Source organism: Drosophila mojavensis, unplaced genomic scaffold (genome assembly GCF_018153725.1).
Source record: "Drosophila mojavensis isolate 15081-1352.22 unplaced genomic scaffold, ASM1815372v1 contig_74, whole genome shotgun sequence".
Lineage (NCBI taxonomy): Eukaryota > Metazoa > Arthropoda > Insecta > Diptera > Drosophilidae > Drosophila > Drosophila mojavensis.
Genome location: NW_025318899.1, coordinates 20202884 through 20220252, shown reverse-complemented (window position 1 = coordinate 20220252; position 17369 = coordinate 20202884). Strand labels below are relative to the sequence as shown.

Here is a 17369-nt window from a genome sequence, read left to right as displayed (position 1 = left end):
AACAGAGCGACAGTGGCAAACAAACAAAGTGCCTGATCAATGGCAAACGCCATTGGCATCGATACTTTTCAATTGAACATCGATAACAAACATAAAGCGTGCTATAAACAGAAAAATGCAAAATTTCTTTGTTTATGGCAAACACAAAAAGCGATGCCAAGTGAAAATGCAACTGCAACTGCAGCGCGTGCGCTTTGTGATAGTTTTTCCCCATGGGCTCGCAAATTAAAAATAGTGAACATTAGATGAGCGAACACCAACAACAACAACAACAACAAGCAGAGCTACTTGAGCAGCGTCTGGAAATGTCAAGAGTGCGTCGACATTGCATGTTGACAGTGGAAATGCAACGGCAAACGTCAACGCTGACGCTAGCAGAACTATTACGAGTTCCATGTACCGTCAACAATAACAACAACAGCAACAACAAGAGCAGCAGCAGCAGCAGCAGCAGAGGCGCGCGCGCGTTCAGCCTCCCTCCACTGCTAGGCAGACAGGCCGCACAGAATCGTTGCAGGGGGCAACCAAATGGAGTTGCCCATAAATGGGGGAAGTTGCGTGCGCATCTATCGTGAGTCCACTTCCGTCTCCCACCTCTCTCTCTCTCTCTCTCTCATTCACGCACTCACTTTGAGTGAGTGAGTGTGTGTATGTGTGTGTGTGTGTGTTTTGCCTGGCTACCAGGCGTGTGCGCTGCCAGATTTATGTTGAAACAATTTCACATTGCGCTGGCATTAAGATGCATTAAAGCCATAGGCTTATCATTTACAAGCTCGCACCTAAAGATACACAAAAGCGTAGGAAACTCACACATGGAGCTGAGCAAAGCTGAAGGAAATGCAAACAGTGTGAGTGACAGAAAAACAGAGAGAGAGAGACAGAGAGGGAGGGAGAGAGAGAGAGAGAGCAGTCTAGAGAGTAGAGCAATAGTCAGAGCTAGAGCTCATTTCCGCTGGCGCTGCGCAGTTTAGTTGCCATTTTAGTGCATTTTTATGAGAAAGAAAGAGGGTATTCGAATGTTGACAAGAAATGTGTAACGCCTAGAGAGAATTAGACATGTTACATGTTACGTATGTAGACTATAAGTTAACGTATATAGGCGGTTAAAATTATGAACAACAAACGAAAACTAGAGACTCTTAAATTATATAAAATTAGGATTAAATAAAAAGAAAAAAAAAAAAAACAAATTAAATTATTATTATTTTTGATTTGTTTTACATTTATTGCAACTATTATTGTAATTTTAATATTTCAAAAATTATTATTATTATATATATATATGTATATTATTTATAAAATATATACATATACATTAAGTGGAATATAATATAAAAAATAATAATTTGAATTTTAATTAAGTAATTTAATTTTTACTATGTATAATTTATTTTTCTTAATTTTAATATTATTTATTTATTTATTTATTTTGTTTTGTTAATTATATTATTAATTAGTTGCTATTTACTACAATTTTTGTCGATCTTAAACGGTTAAATTTATATAGTATATATGCTTATAGTATATTATATAGTATATTATACTTAAAAGTATAGTAAGAGTATTCAATCTTCAGCTGCTCGAGTTTTGCTTCCATTTCCTATTGTGGTTTAATGGCACATTTGGTGGATCGTAAAAGTCAAGTCCCCCAAATGGCGTCCAATTTCAATTTTGGTTTTAATGTGCAATAAGCGAGCTCTTTTTCAGTTGTTCATTTGGACTAATTGCACACGTTTTCCAATTTGCAGCTGACCCCATGTCAATGGCCACAATGCAGCTGCAGTCAATGGACGTGGCGGAGCTGGAGCTGGAAACGCCCCCGTTGCCCATACATCCACCGCCCAACATTCCTGTCAGCGGCATTGTCTATGGCTTTCGCACACGCCACTTGTCCTGCATCGAGGAGAATGACTCCGATTCCCTGCACGGCTCGTCGATACCGCGTGCCTATGATCTCATGCAGCAGGCAGATGAGACGTTTCAAAAGCTAAACGCTGGGAAAAACTACGCAACGGAGGAGGAGGAGGAGGACGAGGAGGGCGATGACGATGAGGATGAGGTGCACACGGATGAGGAAGAGGATGTGCCGGACACCATTGCCATGATCGATGAGTCGCGCTTGTGTGATGCCGACTATCTGGACGAGCTGATTGCTGAGGAGCAGCATGAGGCTGCAAACGCTGAGCTGGCCGACTCTGGCAATGCGGAGGAAGACTTTTGGCAGCCCAGGTTCAATCGCAACGACATTATGATGACTTCGTGCTATGGCACATTGAACAGCTCCTTTGGCAGTGAGATGTCCACTCCAGCAGCCACGCCTAAGAAGGCGCCAGAGCCGCTGTATGCGACGCCCGAGAAACGTCGCAAAAACAATCGCAGCTTCGACTCCACCTGCGCCTCGCAGACCAGCTCCATTTATGGCGGCTCCATGAACTCCTCATTAGAGCTCAACTACATAATGAGCTCGGCGAGCACGTTGCGTGGCGCCTCTGTGCCGCCCATGGATCTATCCCTGCTATCGAACGATGGCATCAGCGCCCTCGACTGGGGCTCCGCCAGTGTGACATGCGTCTTGGACACTGGCCATGGCAATCCCGCCGAGGAGCTTGACGAGGAGACGGCAGCGAAGTGCCTCAGTGCAGCGGAGAGCGGTAAGTGAGAGCCTTGTATAGAATATTATAATATTGTACGAGAGGAGCATATTTCATGAGGTTGAATACTTGTAAGAAAGACTTATATATGGTATGCATATAAAGAAGAATATTTATTTGATATACTTATATTTAATTTTATAGGGAATATATAGAACAAATTTTTTATAGTATACTAGTAATAGCAATAGGAATTCAATATATGTATGTATACTGATTCTTCTCTATATGTATATGTATATGTAAATGTATACGTATATTTTGCATGTTTATTTGGTTATACCCTACACTGGGTATTGTATCAAAAATTCAATAAAAGGGGAAACAAGCTGGTTTAAAAGAAGAGCTCATAAAAAGCCATAAATATATGTTTGAATATATGTATAATCTTCATCCTTTTAATCTGTCTGCGTTATCTGTTTTCTTTTCTTTATAATACATATACATACATATAATGTTTTTATATTTTTAAATATCTATTAAAGTGCAATACGTTAGAAATACTATTATAATAAAATATTGATGTCTTTAATAATTATGTATTTAATTTATATGCATTAATAACTGTGCCGACGGTCGTTGAAAATATTACCAACTGATAAATATATAATTATTTATTATAATTTTAATGGATTTAACAAACATTTTTTAATTTAGAAATATAAAAAATATTTTTTTTATATATATTTATTGGAGCAAGAAAAAAATCTAAAATGAAGACTAACCTAAGAGTTGAGCACTGGCGGCTTGAGCCTTTGGTTAAATATTTTTAAATACTTATCTATATAGCATAGGTATAATTTCGCATTTTAAAATTCAATACGATTTTTTATTTAGTTTTGTCGAAAGAGAGATGTTTTAATTAATAATTAAGCCTCCAAAAAAGTAATTAAATTGCTATTGATTTTAAATCAATCTTCAGTATATATTGAATGCAATCATTTCATCAATATTCAAGCAATTAATGCGAATTACCTGCAAAATGACATTCTGATGAATTTATGCGCTTCTTTAGCCAAATGAATTTCACTTTGACCCACTTATTCAACTTTCGTAAGCCAGTTGACGATTGTCAGGCAATCGATCAATTGCATCCGGACAGGTTAACCAGGTAGATCAACGGCAATCCATTTATAATCCTTCATTACCCGCTAAGCAAACAAAATGCACAAAGAGCTTTTAATGATCCGCTCGCAGATGGCAGACTCCTTTCAATGCTCGGCATTAGAAAGGTGGCCCGCAAGGCGGTGGCTGACCCCACAAAAAACGAAGCCACATTCATTGCCACATCAAAAACCAACAAACCAAATGATCGACAGAGAGAGCCAGATGCCGAATGCAAGTGTGCGAGCGAGAGAGCCGCAGTGAAAGCCATCAGGCTGCTAGGCCAGGCAAACCATTTCACACAGATGTTTAACAGGCCAGTCAGGGTCATAAATCATCGACCAATATACATATATATAAATATATATATATAAATTTGAATATGCATATGTATATATTTGTATATATTTCTATATCCCTCGGGTGAAATTCGCTGACATTGACAGTTTCTAATAAGAAAATTGTTGGGATTTATGCCGCCCCGTTTGGGCAGCATCTCACCTCCTCCACCCGCTCGCCCGCTCAACTTTAATTTAAAACTAATCAATAAAACGGCACAGAATGCAACAAAATCTATTCAACAAATTGCAAAATGATGCTGCAATGTGCAATGTCACAGTAATTTACGTGCCGACCACAAAAATGATGAAAATTTATGCAAAGGGTTAAGTGTCAGACTCGTCGAAGCGGCGCACAGTGGTAAAAATTGTACAGTTGGCGGGCAAAAACAAAAATGATAATTTAATATAGAACAAACTGATTAAATGTCTTATTGTTAAAATAGTTTTCTAATTTTCATCTATTTATGTTGACTATTTAAAGTCAATACAAAAATTTATTCGAAAATATTTAAACATAAAATTCATTTTTTTTATTTTTTATATTACTTTGTTTCTTTTTTTATTTAAATTTTGTTTAACATCTCATTATAATTTGTATTTATTTTTTATATTGTTATTTCGATTATAGCTTTGTTTTATTAATATTTAAAATATTTTCATTTTATGTAATTCTACTCATTTTCAATCCATTTACCAATGCTTTCCACTTTTGTGATCAAAGATTTCAATTTTTGCCCACTGTGCAGTGTTTTTTCATTATATTTTTATTAAATTTATTATTTTTGTTTTTTTTTTTTTTTTGTATTAATTTTATTCAATTTTAATATAATTTTTTCCTTCTATTCAAAATTTTGTTTATCTTAAATTTTTGGTTTATTCAGAGTTACACGAATTTTTATTTTATTTAATTTAAATAAAATTCACAGCTACAGCCGGAGTATAGTTCTACTTCTAATCTATATTCCAATGCTTACTCTCAATCTTTTTGATCAAACATTTCAATTGAAGCCCACTGTGCAGTGTATTTTCATCCATATTCCACACTCTTCTTGCCTTGCCTCGCGTGCAAAAGTGAAAAGTCATGAATCATATATACATACATCATGTGCACAACGCACCATTGCAAACTGAATAATAATGTTAATGATGATAATATTGATGATCATAATGATGATGATGATGATGATGATAATGAGGACTGTGTAGTGCAGTTTGCTAAGCTGTCCAGGCACCAGCGATCCATCCGACTCGCTAGACTCTGAAGCATAGAATTCGAGTGGCCATAAAGTTACATTGCTTATCGCTGAAGAACTTTTAAAAAACACTTGAGATAGCGCGCTGAGAACGTGCAGTGAGACCCAGAAGCAACACAGTCCCCCATGAGATACAGGTAGAACAAGTGAGAGCCCTCCAGTCGGGCATAAGCGACTGTGCATTGCTCACTTTTTGGAGAGTGAATCTGATTGGGCAGTTGAATGGGGATTTGGTGAGCGAGATGAGTGCTGCTTGCAGAGTGGATTTTAAGAAATTTTATCGATTTTTAGACTGATTCTGATGGGATAGAATTTCAGCAACCGTATACTAATATTCCCAAACATTTCTAAAAATTATTTTTTATAAATACATTCTTTAAAATGTTGCTAATATTAAATTTGAAAAAATTTATGCTGTAACATTTGGGAAAGTCTAAGCTGCAATCTATTTGTATTTTGTTATAAATCCCTATGACTTGTAAAACTAGAATAGAAACCTTTTTATGACAATAACTGAGCAACCCTGTTTTATATTCTGCAGCTCTAATGCTATATAGATATAGGAACTACTCAAAAGAGTTTACGCTAAGCCAATATACTCTTCTTTCCAATCCGCGAAAATAGTATAAGTTCGATGTAAAGTAAAATTATATTTGTTTAGCAAAAGCTCCTGGCAAAGAGTAATCTAGACGTATCTTTTGTACTCTTAATAATACCACTCTTAATAATAGCGTTTATATTCCACGCAATGATCATATCAAATAAACTCAAAAACGCATTATGAGCAAACCGAATATACTCGTTTTACGCATTCAGTGTACAGAGTATAACAAGACCTAAGTACACACCGCAAGCCACCGAAGAAAGAGATAGTTGAAGAGAAGCGAGAGGGATGCGAGAGGTATGTGCGAGGATCGAGAGGAGCCAGTGGCAGCAGCAGCAGCAGCAGCGGCAGCGGCAGCAGTTGGAGCTGGAGTTGGAGTGCTGGAGTGTCCGCTTGTTAGGTATTGCTTGTATCTACAAATAGACTCCGTCGAGCTGACGGCCACAAGACAAACTCAAACAAAAGACCAAACGGTAGTTGCCATGAATGGTCCGTCGCACCAAAAACCGGCTGACACAAGAGAGAAGGAGAGGTAGAGAGACGCAGACAGGGAGAGAGATGGAGAAAGAGAAGAAACAGAACCGAAAGAAAACTTTGCTTGCAACTTTGTTGTGGCAACAAGCAGCAAACATCGTCCAGTCGCATCTCTTGCCCCAGCGACTATTTATTAACATCAAGCGCTACAGCGAACACCCAATAACAACGTCTGTCCGCCTAGTTGAATGCATTTTGTGTGTTCAACGATTTCCCACAACTGATATATGCACATATACCTTTATATACATATATACCAATGTATATACATATATATTGATTGGCTCTTCCAATATTTATGACCTGCAACTGTTGTAAACTTCGTTTTCTCAACTCTTCAATCCTGCATTGCTTCTTGGTTTTTAGCATAGATAAGCCGGAGATATATATTTAGTTGGTTAGTTTGAATAGTTTTCTAAAATTAATGGTTTCACTTTTCATTGAGAACAGTAATTAAAAGGTCCTTGGGAAATGAATGTTGGCATAGACAAAAAGTAGAAAAATCAAAATTATATAATATTATATATAACATAATATAATAAAACATTAGAGAATCTAGTGTCCAGACTCTAGATCATATTTTTTATAAAATAAATATATCATTCTCCAATCTAGTAATAGAAACTATGGAAATATACAATTCCATTAAAGTACACTAGATTACAATATAATGAATCTAACGACATCATCTAATAGGATATAGCTATATTAATCTATCGATATGTTCAAATCATCGACCACCCGCTGCCAATCGCGTAATACCCTGTCGCCGTTGGCATTTAGAAGAATCGACTATAATAGATCGTAGCACAATAGAACCAGGTAGTCGCTAAGTAGCCCAATCAGAACCCACACAGTGAAGCAAATGTAAAGCGCACAAATGAGGTAATTCCTTTGACACAATCTTGATTAATGAGGCAAGCTGTGTCAGACGGCGGGTTACACAAACACGGGTTACATTCGACAATTTCGAAAGGGAAATCTATGCTAGAGCTCTATTTTTAGTAGCGTGATGCAAAAATCAATCAGTTTCGTTTTTTTTTTTTAGTTGATAAGCGATTCTTTAAGTATGTGCAATTGAAAAAGTTCTGATTAGATTTTAAAAGAATGATTTCACATCTTTGGAATGAAATCAAAAGTGATTAAATATTACAAGAATTTATATGTACGTAAATCATGAATCTATGAAGCATTGTATAGTAGGTGTATACGAAAACCAGTTCAATGAACATTCGTTAAGTAGTTCTGGGACTTGTAGACATTTTCTTCTAGTTGTTTTCAATGCAATTTCCCAGTGAAGCTTTCTTACCATTTTCTTCTCCATGTTTTCCATCCTTCGTTAACCCTCGTCAAAAAAATCTTCCGTGTTGTACCTAATGTAACCCTTATTACTGCTTCTTATCTGCATTTGAAAACCTGTGAGAAGTCAGCACGAGGCAAAGTCTTGATGCTTGCGTCATCAGCTCAGCGCCGTTGGCTGTGTCGCTACTTTGGGTACGCGTGATAAGTGCGAGTCAGCGCCTCAATCAGTCAAAACTCACAAAAATAAAAAATACAACAAATACAAATATAAATACAAAAAAAATACAAACAAGAGCAACAAAAACAACAACGAAGCGTGAATGAATTTTTCCACACAAATTGAAAATGAAAATGAAATGTGCGATAGTCAACTGATAAGCGCACCAAACACGCTCTGAGCGCCGCATTTAGATCTTATATCAGCAGCGGAGAGTAAGAGCCACAGACAGAGAGGGAGAGATGGAGAGGGAGAGCGCGAGAGAGCCCACGCACCGAACGCCGCTCAGATCTGCCTTTTAGTTAACCGGTAAAGCATTTCGTGTAGACTTTCCATTGTAGAGTTGCGCTCTCAGCTGACTGGCTGACACTTGTTTGGCTTTTCTGCTCAGTGCCTTCGTTCAGTCTTGAAACGCGTTTTAAAGCTTGTACGTCGCGTCATTCTTGTCAGCGCTTGCTTACAACTGCAGCGATCGCGTGTAGCGCGACATCATTTGGATACGGTTTCATTACGCGCCTCGTGTGTAAATTGTTTAACCGAAAATCGCAAAGTTGCAAAAATTAACGAAATCTATGTCGACTGCGTATACCGGTCGTATGTGTAACGAAATACCTGGAAGTTGTCTAAAATATATTCTTACTGTGTGTGCCTATCTATCGATAACTGTTTACTTTAAAGTGCACTGGAAAAGAAACGTAAAACGATTTGTTAAATCCAAAATTTAATTTAGTAAAAATACAAAGTTATAAAATAACTGCCATTTAAACAGTACATGGTAAAAAATTCAAAATTCCCATTATATTCAAGAAAAATTGCTTGAAATTTTGAAGTAATTCCCCTTGCAACATCTTTATAAACGAAGACAACAACAAAAGTGGAAACGAAAAAAGATCGTGAGTCTGTAGAGAAGGCAAAATGTAACTTGGCCATAATCGATTGGCAACAACTGGAAAGGATACGTCAGGCTGCAACGAGCAGCTGCAACTGCCACACATATACATCTATATATACGTATATATGTATAGATGCCGATGCAGATATTCTGAATACATCAAACACACAGATACAGATGCATGAGGCAGCCTGCCATATAAAAGATACATGAGATGTTCCCACTAACCAACCGCTCTTCGAGTGGCAAAAACACCGACAAGAACGGCAACGGCAACGGCAGCAACAACGGCACCATTGGAAGCATCGACAACGGCAAGGATAAAATAAATTTCCAAAATAATTGGAGCTGCAATAAAACAACCGGTCGACGCGCTGGAAGTGGGTATAGCTGCAGCTTTTTAGGTAAATTCTCATGGGTGTCATAAGAACAAATAACCGTTAAGTGTCAATGCGTTCATTTTGGCATACATAATCATGGAAAATGGCGTCATTTTTGGTTTATTCTTTATTTATTTATTTTTGCTAAAGTTCTATTAAATTAGTTAAACATACAAATTTTTATTAATTGCTGCATAATGTTAAATTATTTATTACTCATCATTAAAAATCGAAGCATGTGAAAAATCAAGAGTTGAATAGTCAGCTATTTATTTAAGCGTTAATTATGAAAGGTATTTCACGCAGCGTTCGCCTACGTCTCTTCATAGATTCTCAAGTTCCATATGAATACCATTGCTTTTCATTTTATCCCCGTCTTTGTTCCTCTTATTCTCTCACTCGCTTCTTTGTGATCATTGGCAACATTTCAATTTAGCAGGAGTTGCATTAAATTCCAATGCTTTGAACTCATTTAAATGTCGCGTCGCAGAATAATCCAGTTCCCCTATGCTTCTCTTATGTTTGTTGTTGTATTTTGGAGAGACAATGCATCTCTTTTGTCGCTGGAAGGGCTTGCAACGGGTCGGCAGGAAGTCTGTCTGTGTGTGCCATGAGAAATGCCATAAGAATTCCAAGCGCAGCAGCAGCGACGGCGGCGTCTTCAGCTGCGCTTTACGCTTGCGCAATTCGTGAAGCTTTTTTCTTTGCTTTTGCGCTCCTTTTGTTGCGCATGCCAAAGCTTCAATAGAAAGAGCGGTGAGGGGAAACTTGCAGAATGGAAAGAGTGGAGAGCATACGGCGCGCTGTCGGTGTGTGCTTTTATTTGTTTGCTGTGTAGAATTCCCAGAAAAGTTTTATTTCAAAATTTGTTAACAAGCAGACACAAGCACTCTCGCAAACATACATATACAGACATATCATATGCTGGTCTCCACATTTGAATTGTGTTCAGGAGCGGCAGAAGGAGGGTTAAATAGTGTATCAAGTGTTTGCACATTTATATTGTTTATGTGCTGCGCTTTCAAGTTGAAGGTTAAAGTTGAGATTTACTTAGCTTCTCTTCAATTGAGTTAGAAAATGAGTGTAGAGATGTGTGGCTGTGTATCTTCCCATGTATGTGTGTGTGTGCGTGTTTGTTTGGTTCTTAAGAGTTTTGAATGTGCCTCGAGTGGCAACAGACAAATCCTTTGTGTGTTCGCATCTCAGGCCTTCAAAACTGAATGGCACAAAAGAAAAGAAGAATGAAAATATTTATTTGTGTTTGTCGAATTGTTTATACAGAAATACAGCAACAGGTATTCAATTAAGCCACACAATGGCCAACATCGTATGCCAATCAACTAGGAGTACAATAAAAAAGCATATTGCAGTACAGTGATGGCTCGCAAATTAAAAAAAAAAAGAAACGCTGATTGTGGCTATATTCAAATTATTTTTAACAGCGAATTGGTATGAGACTGACCCGTCATAACAAGTCTAATTAAGATGACTAACACAACAACAAGTTGAATAAATTTAGTTTTACGATTTGCATGCAGCTGTTTAAATATCGAGGTTGCCTCATTTAGAAAGGCAAAAGATCCACAAGGAAGAATATGAAGAAGAAGAATGCCATGAGTGTGGCAATGAGTTAAGTCTTGCTGCTATAACACACCCTCAGGGCTCATTAGGAGCAGTTGCCTGAGTGTGTGTGTGCGTGTGGGCATGTGTGAGTGTGAGTGAGATTTATTAGCAAACACTGGCGGCAAATTAGCTGGAAATGTGCAAGCGAGCGGGCGGAAGGTGGAGAGGAGTAAGGGGTGAGGGAATCGGTTAGACTGGAGTGGACTGGAACGTGGCCCGTGGCTCTCTTGGATGGTTAATTGCGCGGCTGTGCTCAGCGGGTCGCCTGCCAAATGAGCGTTTAAAGTGTCGGCGATGTTAGATTGCAACATGCGGCAGCCGCTGCTGCTGCTGCTGCTGCTGTTGTTGCTGCTGTTAGCGCAAATAGCATGCAAAATCCAAGCAAGCTGGCAGCCCTGCGCACGAAATGCGCTGCACAGTTAAAGCCGCTGCGCCATGGCAAATCGCATTCGATTTGTTGTTGCCAGCGCGCAGTCACATTTTGAATTATTTGACACTTTGCATGCGCTCATCTTCCAGGCGCTACCTCTCGCTCGCACTCATTCGTTCCTTGCCCCTCTCTCTCTTTCTGTATTTTCTTTCTTTCCTTGCAGTTTATTAACTCATTATTTTGAATTGAGCATCTTTGGCCGACGGCTAAAGCATGTTGCAAAAGTTTTTTTTCTGCCTTGACAAGTTGTTACTCTCCTTGTCTCTCTCTTACACTCTCGCTCTATCTGAGTTTCTCTATATTTTTTGCACAACTTTCCTTGAGAGGATCGCACAATCTTTTGTAGTTGATTGAGTACCCGGCACTCTTTTTCTCATTAGTGAAATGAATATTTTTTCTCTCTTCACTTTTGCATGCTTTCGCAATTTCGAACATAAAGTTAATCACATTGCGGCTTGTCTTTTAATTAAGGCAATCAATAATTTGTGAGTAATCCTTAATTGATGTCAACTACAAAATGAAGCTTCGCATGGACAAAAATTACGTACAACAATTTTTGAGTCATTTTTTATTGATCTTCTGCGAAAAAAAAATTCAGTTGGATTTTTGAGGTCATGGATTGATAATGGATCTATACTCTAGTATTATATATATTTTGATATTAAATATTTATCAATATTCTTCAACTCTGAAACATAATTGATTGCTTAATGCCTTTGCATATTATTAATGTTATTTCTAATCTACGAATAATAAATAAGGTATACATAATAAAGCCTACATGGAAAATTACATATTTTTAAATTAAAATAGCCTTCGTATGGTATAAATGATAGGAAATTTTCGTTTTCATAGTGCTGCACTGCTTTTATATTCAGTTAGCATTCAATCTCCACCTTCTCCAATTGATTTCGACACGAAAAGTTTGATTTTTGCATTGAAATAAAATTTGTATTGTTGACCTCCAACAAAATTTGACTCGACTGCCGACAAACATTTGAAACACACATACTATTTTTTTTTTTTTTAATTATTTGCACATTTGTTTGTTAAAATTGTTATTTTTGATTGCCAAATGGCAATAGCAGCCGCGTAACACTGTGTTGTAGTAAACGCGTCGGTCAAAGATGAAACAAAAGAGTCAGTAAAAAAAAAAAAAAAAAAACAATCAGCAGTTCATATCTCATCTGTGTCTAAGTCAAGTTGTAGGCGTTGCTTGACGGTAGCTTCGACATTGTCAAGAGAGACATCAACAAGTTGACATGGACACGTGCAAAAATAATAATAACAATTGAAACTTACATCGACAACTTGCTTAATGAGGGAATGTCTTTAATGTTTGAGAAAATATAAAATTTAATATAATATAATCCATGATATACAAATATTTAAAGAAAGCAATTGACGCAGATCTAAATTTAGCTTAGGAAATAGCCTTTATAAAAATAGTTTTATAATTTATGCCATGTTTTAAAGAATAATTAATAAAACAGATATAAAGAAAAATATTGAAACCAATCAAATAAACAAATATTTGACGTACGACAATTGCTGTGGAAATTGAATTCTCAGGTAATCAATCCAAATTTTGTTTATAAAAATCATGTTATGTCCATATCGATTTAACCAATCGATGTAAAAATCGTTTGTAATCAACATTCAATAAAATATTGCCAAATTAACAAATACTTAAGCATCTACAACTATTTAGTGGAGATATTTTTTAACTAAACACTAATTCTAATCTTTATTTAAATGACATTCCTCAATAAGTTAGTCATACTCAAGAATTCCATCAACTTGGTGATTAATTCTTTTATAAAGAAATTTATTATTTAATCATTTCGATGACTTATTACTTATAATGTATGTTAGATCTTAACTAGTCAGTGATTAAATATTAAGCATAATATATAACTGATTAGTTTTTTTTATTTAATAATAGACTCAAAAAGAATTTCCGAGAATTATCATTTGACATATTTCTTACCTGTCTTTTATCTACAATTATATGAAATTGTTAGTCAACTTTTTTTTTTTTTTTTTTCATACATTTGGCACGCGAAAACTTTTGATAAGATAGCAAAACATATATATATATATATATATATATATTTTATATTGTATGTAGCACATATCTATAAGAATTCCCGGGCTGTCGCGCCTTTTGACCGGCGCACCTGTCGCACCTGTATTTGATAAACTTTGTAGGCGGCGCCAGGCGTTCGTCGCTGTTTTTTCTTGTGGTTTTTTCGCTTCAATATTTGCCAATAATTAAAGCAAAATGAAGGTAATTGGCTTTGCTTGTTAACTCGGCTCGTATGCAAACATATCTTGCTATCGGAGTCGAGTTTGCTTTGTAGATTGTCGCGAAAAACAATTACAAATAGTTCGCCACAGTTGAGGAAGCGAATTACTTTGACTCTTTTTTTCGGTCTCCAAATACGAATTTGTGAATTTGCTTAAATTGCAAACACAAAAAAAAGATGCCAAATGTTTGCCCAGCAATTTGTAGTTTGTATTTATGTGGGCTTGTGTGTGTGTGTGTGTTTGTGTGTGCGGGGGAGCGGTAAGAAAGCGTGACTGTGGAGCATTTGAGCTCTAAAGATTTGTCCGACTTTGCATTTGAGGTTCGGCCATGGCTGTGGGTCAGCGAGATAGCCAGGGTCAGTACTGGGTCAGCAGTTGAGCAGCTACGTGAGTGTGTGTGTGCGTGCGTGTGAGAAAAAATATGTTTGATTGTTTGAGCAGTTGTCAAATGTATGTATATGTGTGTGAGATAATAATGCTTAGTTTAAAAGTAGGTAGAACAAATTGTAAGCATGCTGAAAGTCATTTGGGAAAAAAAGACAAAATGAAATAGAGAATGAGAGAGAGAGCGAGAGAGAGAGTAAGAGAGAGAGAGAGAGAGAGAGAGTGGCAGACAAGCAGATAGATATTTAATTATTCTATGAAAATATTTTTAAGTTGAAGCAAATTTTTCACTTCTTTCTCTAAATATATATAGATATTTATTTATATCAATGAAAAATACATAAACCAAGGGAGATATTTATATATACATATATGTATATACATTTATATGTATATAAAGCGGCGAAAGAATGATCAAGTTTTTGATAGACAAAAATTACTTAGTGAGCTCGAAACCACGCATCTATTTCTCTCTAGCATAAATGCCACCTTTCTATGTGATTTTAATCATTCCCGTGAGAGAAAGAAAGAGAGAGAGAGAGAGAGAGAGAGAGAGAGAGAGAGGCATATTTAGTATTCAAGACACAACAGCTATCTATCTAAATGATAAGTAGAATTAATTTGCTTTACCTGAAGCCAGAGATTAATGCATTGTAAGACCTTTGCACTTTGCGCAGCAATTCAATCTTGAGTCAAATGCTAATGCATATTCTTTGTATATATTGACAGACATTTGTTAAATGACCTTTCTCTGGGCTGCTTATCTGTGACTAATTTCCACGGTAACTAGAAGGAAAGTCAAGCCTCGGCAATGAATTATTCATACGCTTACCTCGATTCGAACAACCATTGCATAATCCAGATCTTTTATTTGCGATTTAACATCAGGCAAACATTGGCAATTTTCGAACGTGGGTTGTTTGCTCAATTAAATGTTGAGGGTACTTCAATATTTCTTCAAAATCTAATAAATAAAAAAAAGTTGTGCCACAAAAAAAAAAAAAAAAATAATAATAATTTCAAACTTCAGTTGTCATCAGGCTAAACGTTTCTCATTTAAATTTCCTAAAAAAAAAATTTGCAAATGTATTTATGAATAATTTCATTCATTGAATCATTTTGTGTTTAATTTATTTCTTAAGGTGTTTTTTTTTTTGGTGTGGCTGAAGATGATTTAATGGATTGTTTTTGTTTTTATTTTTGTTCGTGCTTTAACGTTAACTTTCACCTGAGTCGTTTAAGTGAAATTGTTGCCTAATGACTGAGCATTTCTTTTAATTAGAAGACTCATCATGCGAGAGTATTTACAATAAAAACATTTCCCAGTTCCCAGACAATGGGCGGAACCAACGTCCAAGTTTGTTGAACCTGTTCCCAGTTGACAAGGTGCGTGCCAAGGGGCAATGCACAGAGCTATAAAAAAAGCACTGAGAATTATTATTCATAATGATTAAAATTTTATCCGACATTAAGCTTGACGAAATATAAAAGATTCAGGAGATTTTTTTCCAGATCAAGATTTGAGATAAATTCTGTAAAAGTATATAAAAATTTCCTCAGAATCTTGGCGTAGGCTGTCAAAGAATGTGATTACAGTGAAAGAGGTTAAGGTTCGAAAAGTTGGTCATGTGAAAGAGTTAGCTTAAGGAATTATCTGGAAGAATTAGCTTTGATTTTGATTGCCTTTAGAATATTCAAAGTTCTGTGACAATGGCAAAAAGACAGCAGCTATATTAATTTGCATTACAGTTAAAATTCACAACCAGCTTTAGCGCTCCATGTGTCAAGTTCTAGGCCAACAGTTTGACAAGTGGTTTTTGCTTCTTCTTTTCTTTCCTCTTCTGCTGTTTGTTGTTCGCCGCCTCAAAAGCAAATACATGCGAAATGTCACTTGATAAATCCAATTGTTTGCATACATGTTTATATGTATATATGTATATAGGGCTGCCTTTATTTTGAGACTTGTGCAGAGTCATGGCGGACATGAATCACCTTCGGCTTGGGTTCAGCTTTTTGGGCAGTCCGTGCAACGGCGTTGCAAACTGCAGCGAATTAATTTATCAACATTTACCGCTACAATGTCAACGCTGCCACAGACTCCGACACGGCAGAGAGAAGTGCAGCATTAAAAGGCTATAAATTGTATACACATATATATATATAAATTGTGTATATACCAACGTATCCCAGTTGGGGCAGGCAAAGTTCCAAGAAGTTGCCAAGACGCGAGTCCAGAGTCGGGCAATTTGATCTGACCAAACAGTTTTGGTTTTGGTTTTTGTTTCTGTATTTTTCCGTGTGCTGAAGAAAAACTGCAGACCAAAGTTTGATTTATGCGTCGAGATGCTCAATGGGCGATATGATGCGACGGCACGGGACGAGACGAACTGAGCCGCAGCCAGTAGAAGAAGAGGAAAAGAAATAACCCAACTAAACGGCACGACTACCCGAAAAAAAATAAATAAAATAACGCGCTATGTTAACGCCGCCTGCCCGGCGGACAAACGCTGCATAGACATAAATTATAAGCCATGGCTAAATAGGAAACTGTTAAGCAGCAGCAGCAGCAACAGCAGCACCTAAGCACCATGGTAGTTTATTTAAATGACTAAAATAAAATGTTAAAATGTTTTCATAAATAATATTTATTTAGCAAATTTTATTTTATTTATTTTTTTTTATGAATTTTGATATATCTATATATATTATATTATAGATATTAATTTAATTTAATATCATATTTAAAAAAAGGTTAATTTTCTTTACAAGAAATATTTAAAAATTATTTGTATTTTTTTGTTTAAAAATAATAACCATATAAATTTTAGTATGTTATTATATGTATAAATTCACAGTTCAAAGATCTAGCTTAAATCTTCTCCATTCTCTTCACTATAAGTTCTTGCTTAAAAACATATGTTCAACATATTTTTGAGTTCTTACTAAAGAGAAACAACTGTCTAATAAATATATATTTGCGAAAGTTGATAGGCAGTCATAAAATTTTGTATATGGAATGAAACATATTTAACCCATTGTACATATAATAATCTCTTCCTATGGCTTCTGGCAGCGGCATTTCAATTTTAGTTATAGTTTCTCTTTCCATCATATTGTTTACAAATATTAAAAACAAAAGTGTACAGTTTATTCCAGAAGTAAATGTACACACACTATAATATACATATACATATACATAACACTCTTTCGCTGTTGGGTGTTTGTCATGTTTTGGCAGCTTCGGTTTCATGCTCCTGGCCTGCAACATGTTGCACTCACGTCAATGTTGCGCCTTTGTCTCGTAAATCTTAACATTTTTATTATAAAACCAAAATGTGTTAGTG

General features: G+C 36.2%; 1 protein-coding gene across 8 annotated transcripts in view; it reads left to right on the top strand.

Moving 5' to 3' along the window:
- The first annotated feature begins 1725 nt into the window (after window positions 1-1725).
- The window catches only part of LOC6583088 (protein TANC2), a 62987-nt gene continuing 47343 nt past the window's right edge, over window positions 1726-17369 (top strand). For 3 of the 8 annotated variants that reach the window (XM_032731810.1, XM_044009444.1, XM_032731809.2), the window contains exon 1: window positions 1749-2651. In XM_032731810.1, the coding sequence (XP_032587701.1) occupies window positions 1757-2651 (895 nt within the window). In that variant the 5' untranslated portion in view covers window positions 1749-1756. Of the gene's footprint in view, window positions 2652-8396; window positions 9303-17369 lie in introns of those variants that run through there. The other 5 variants (XM_044009447.1, XM_044009446.1, XM_032731812.2 and 2 more) reach the window with 3 other exon arrangements.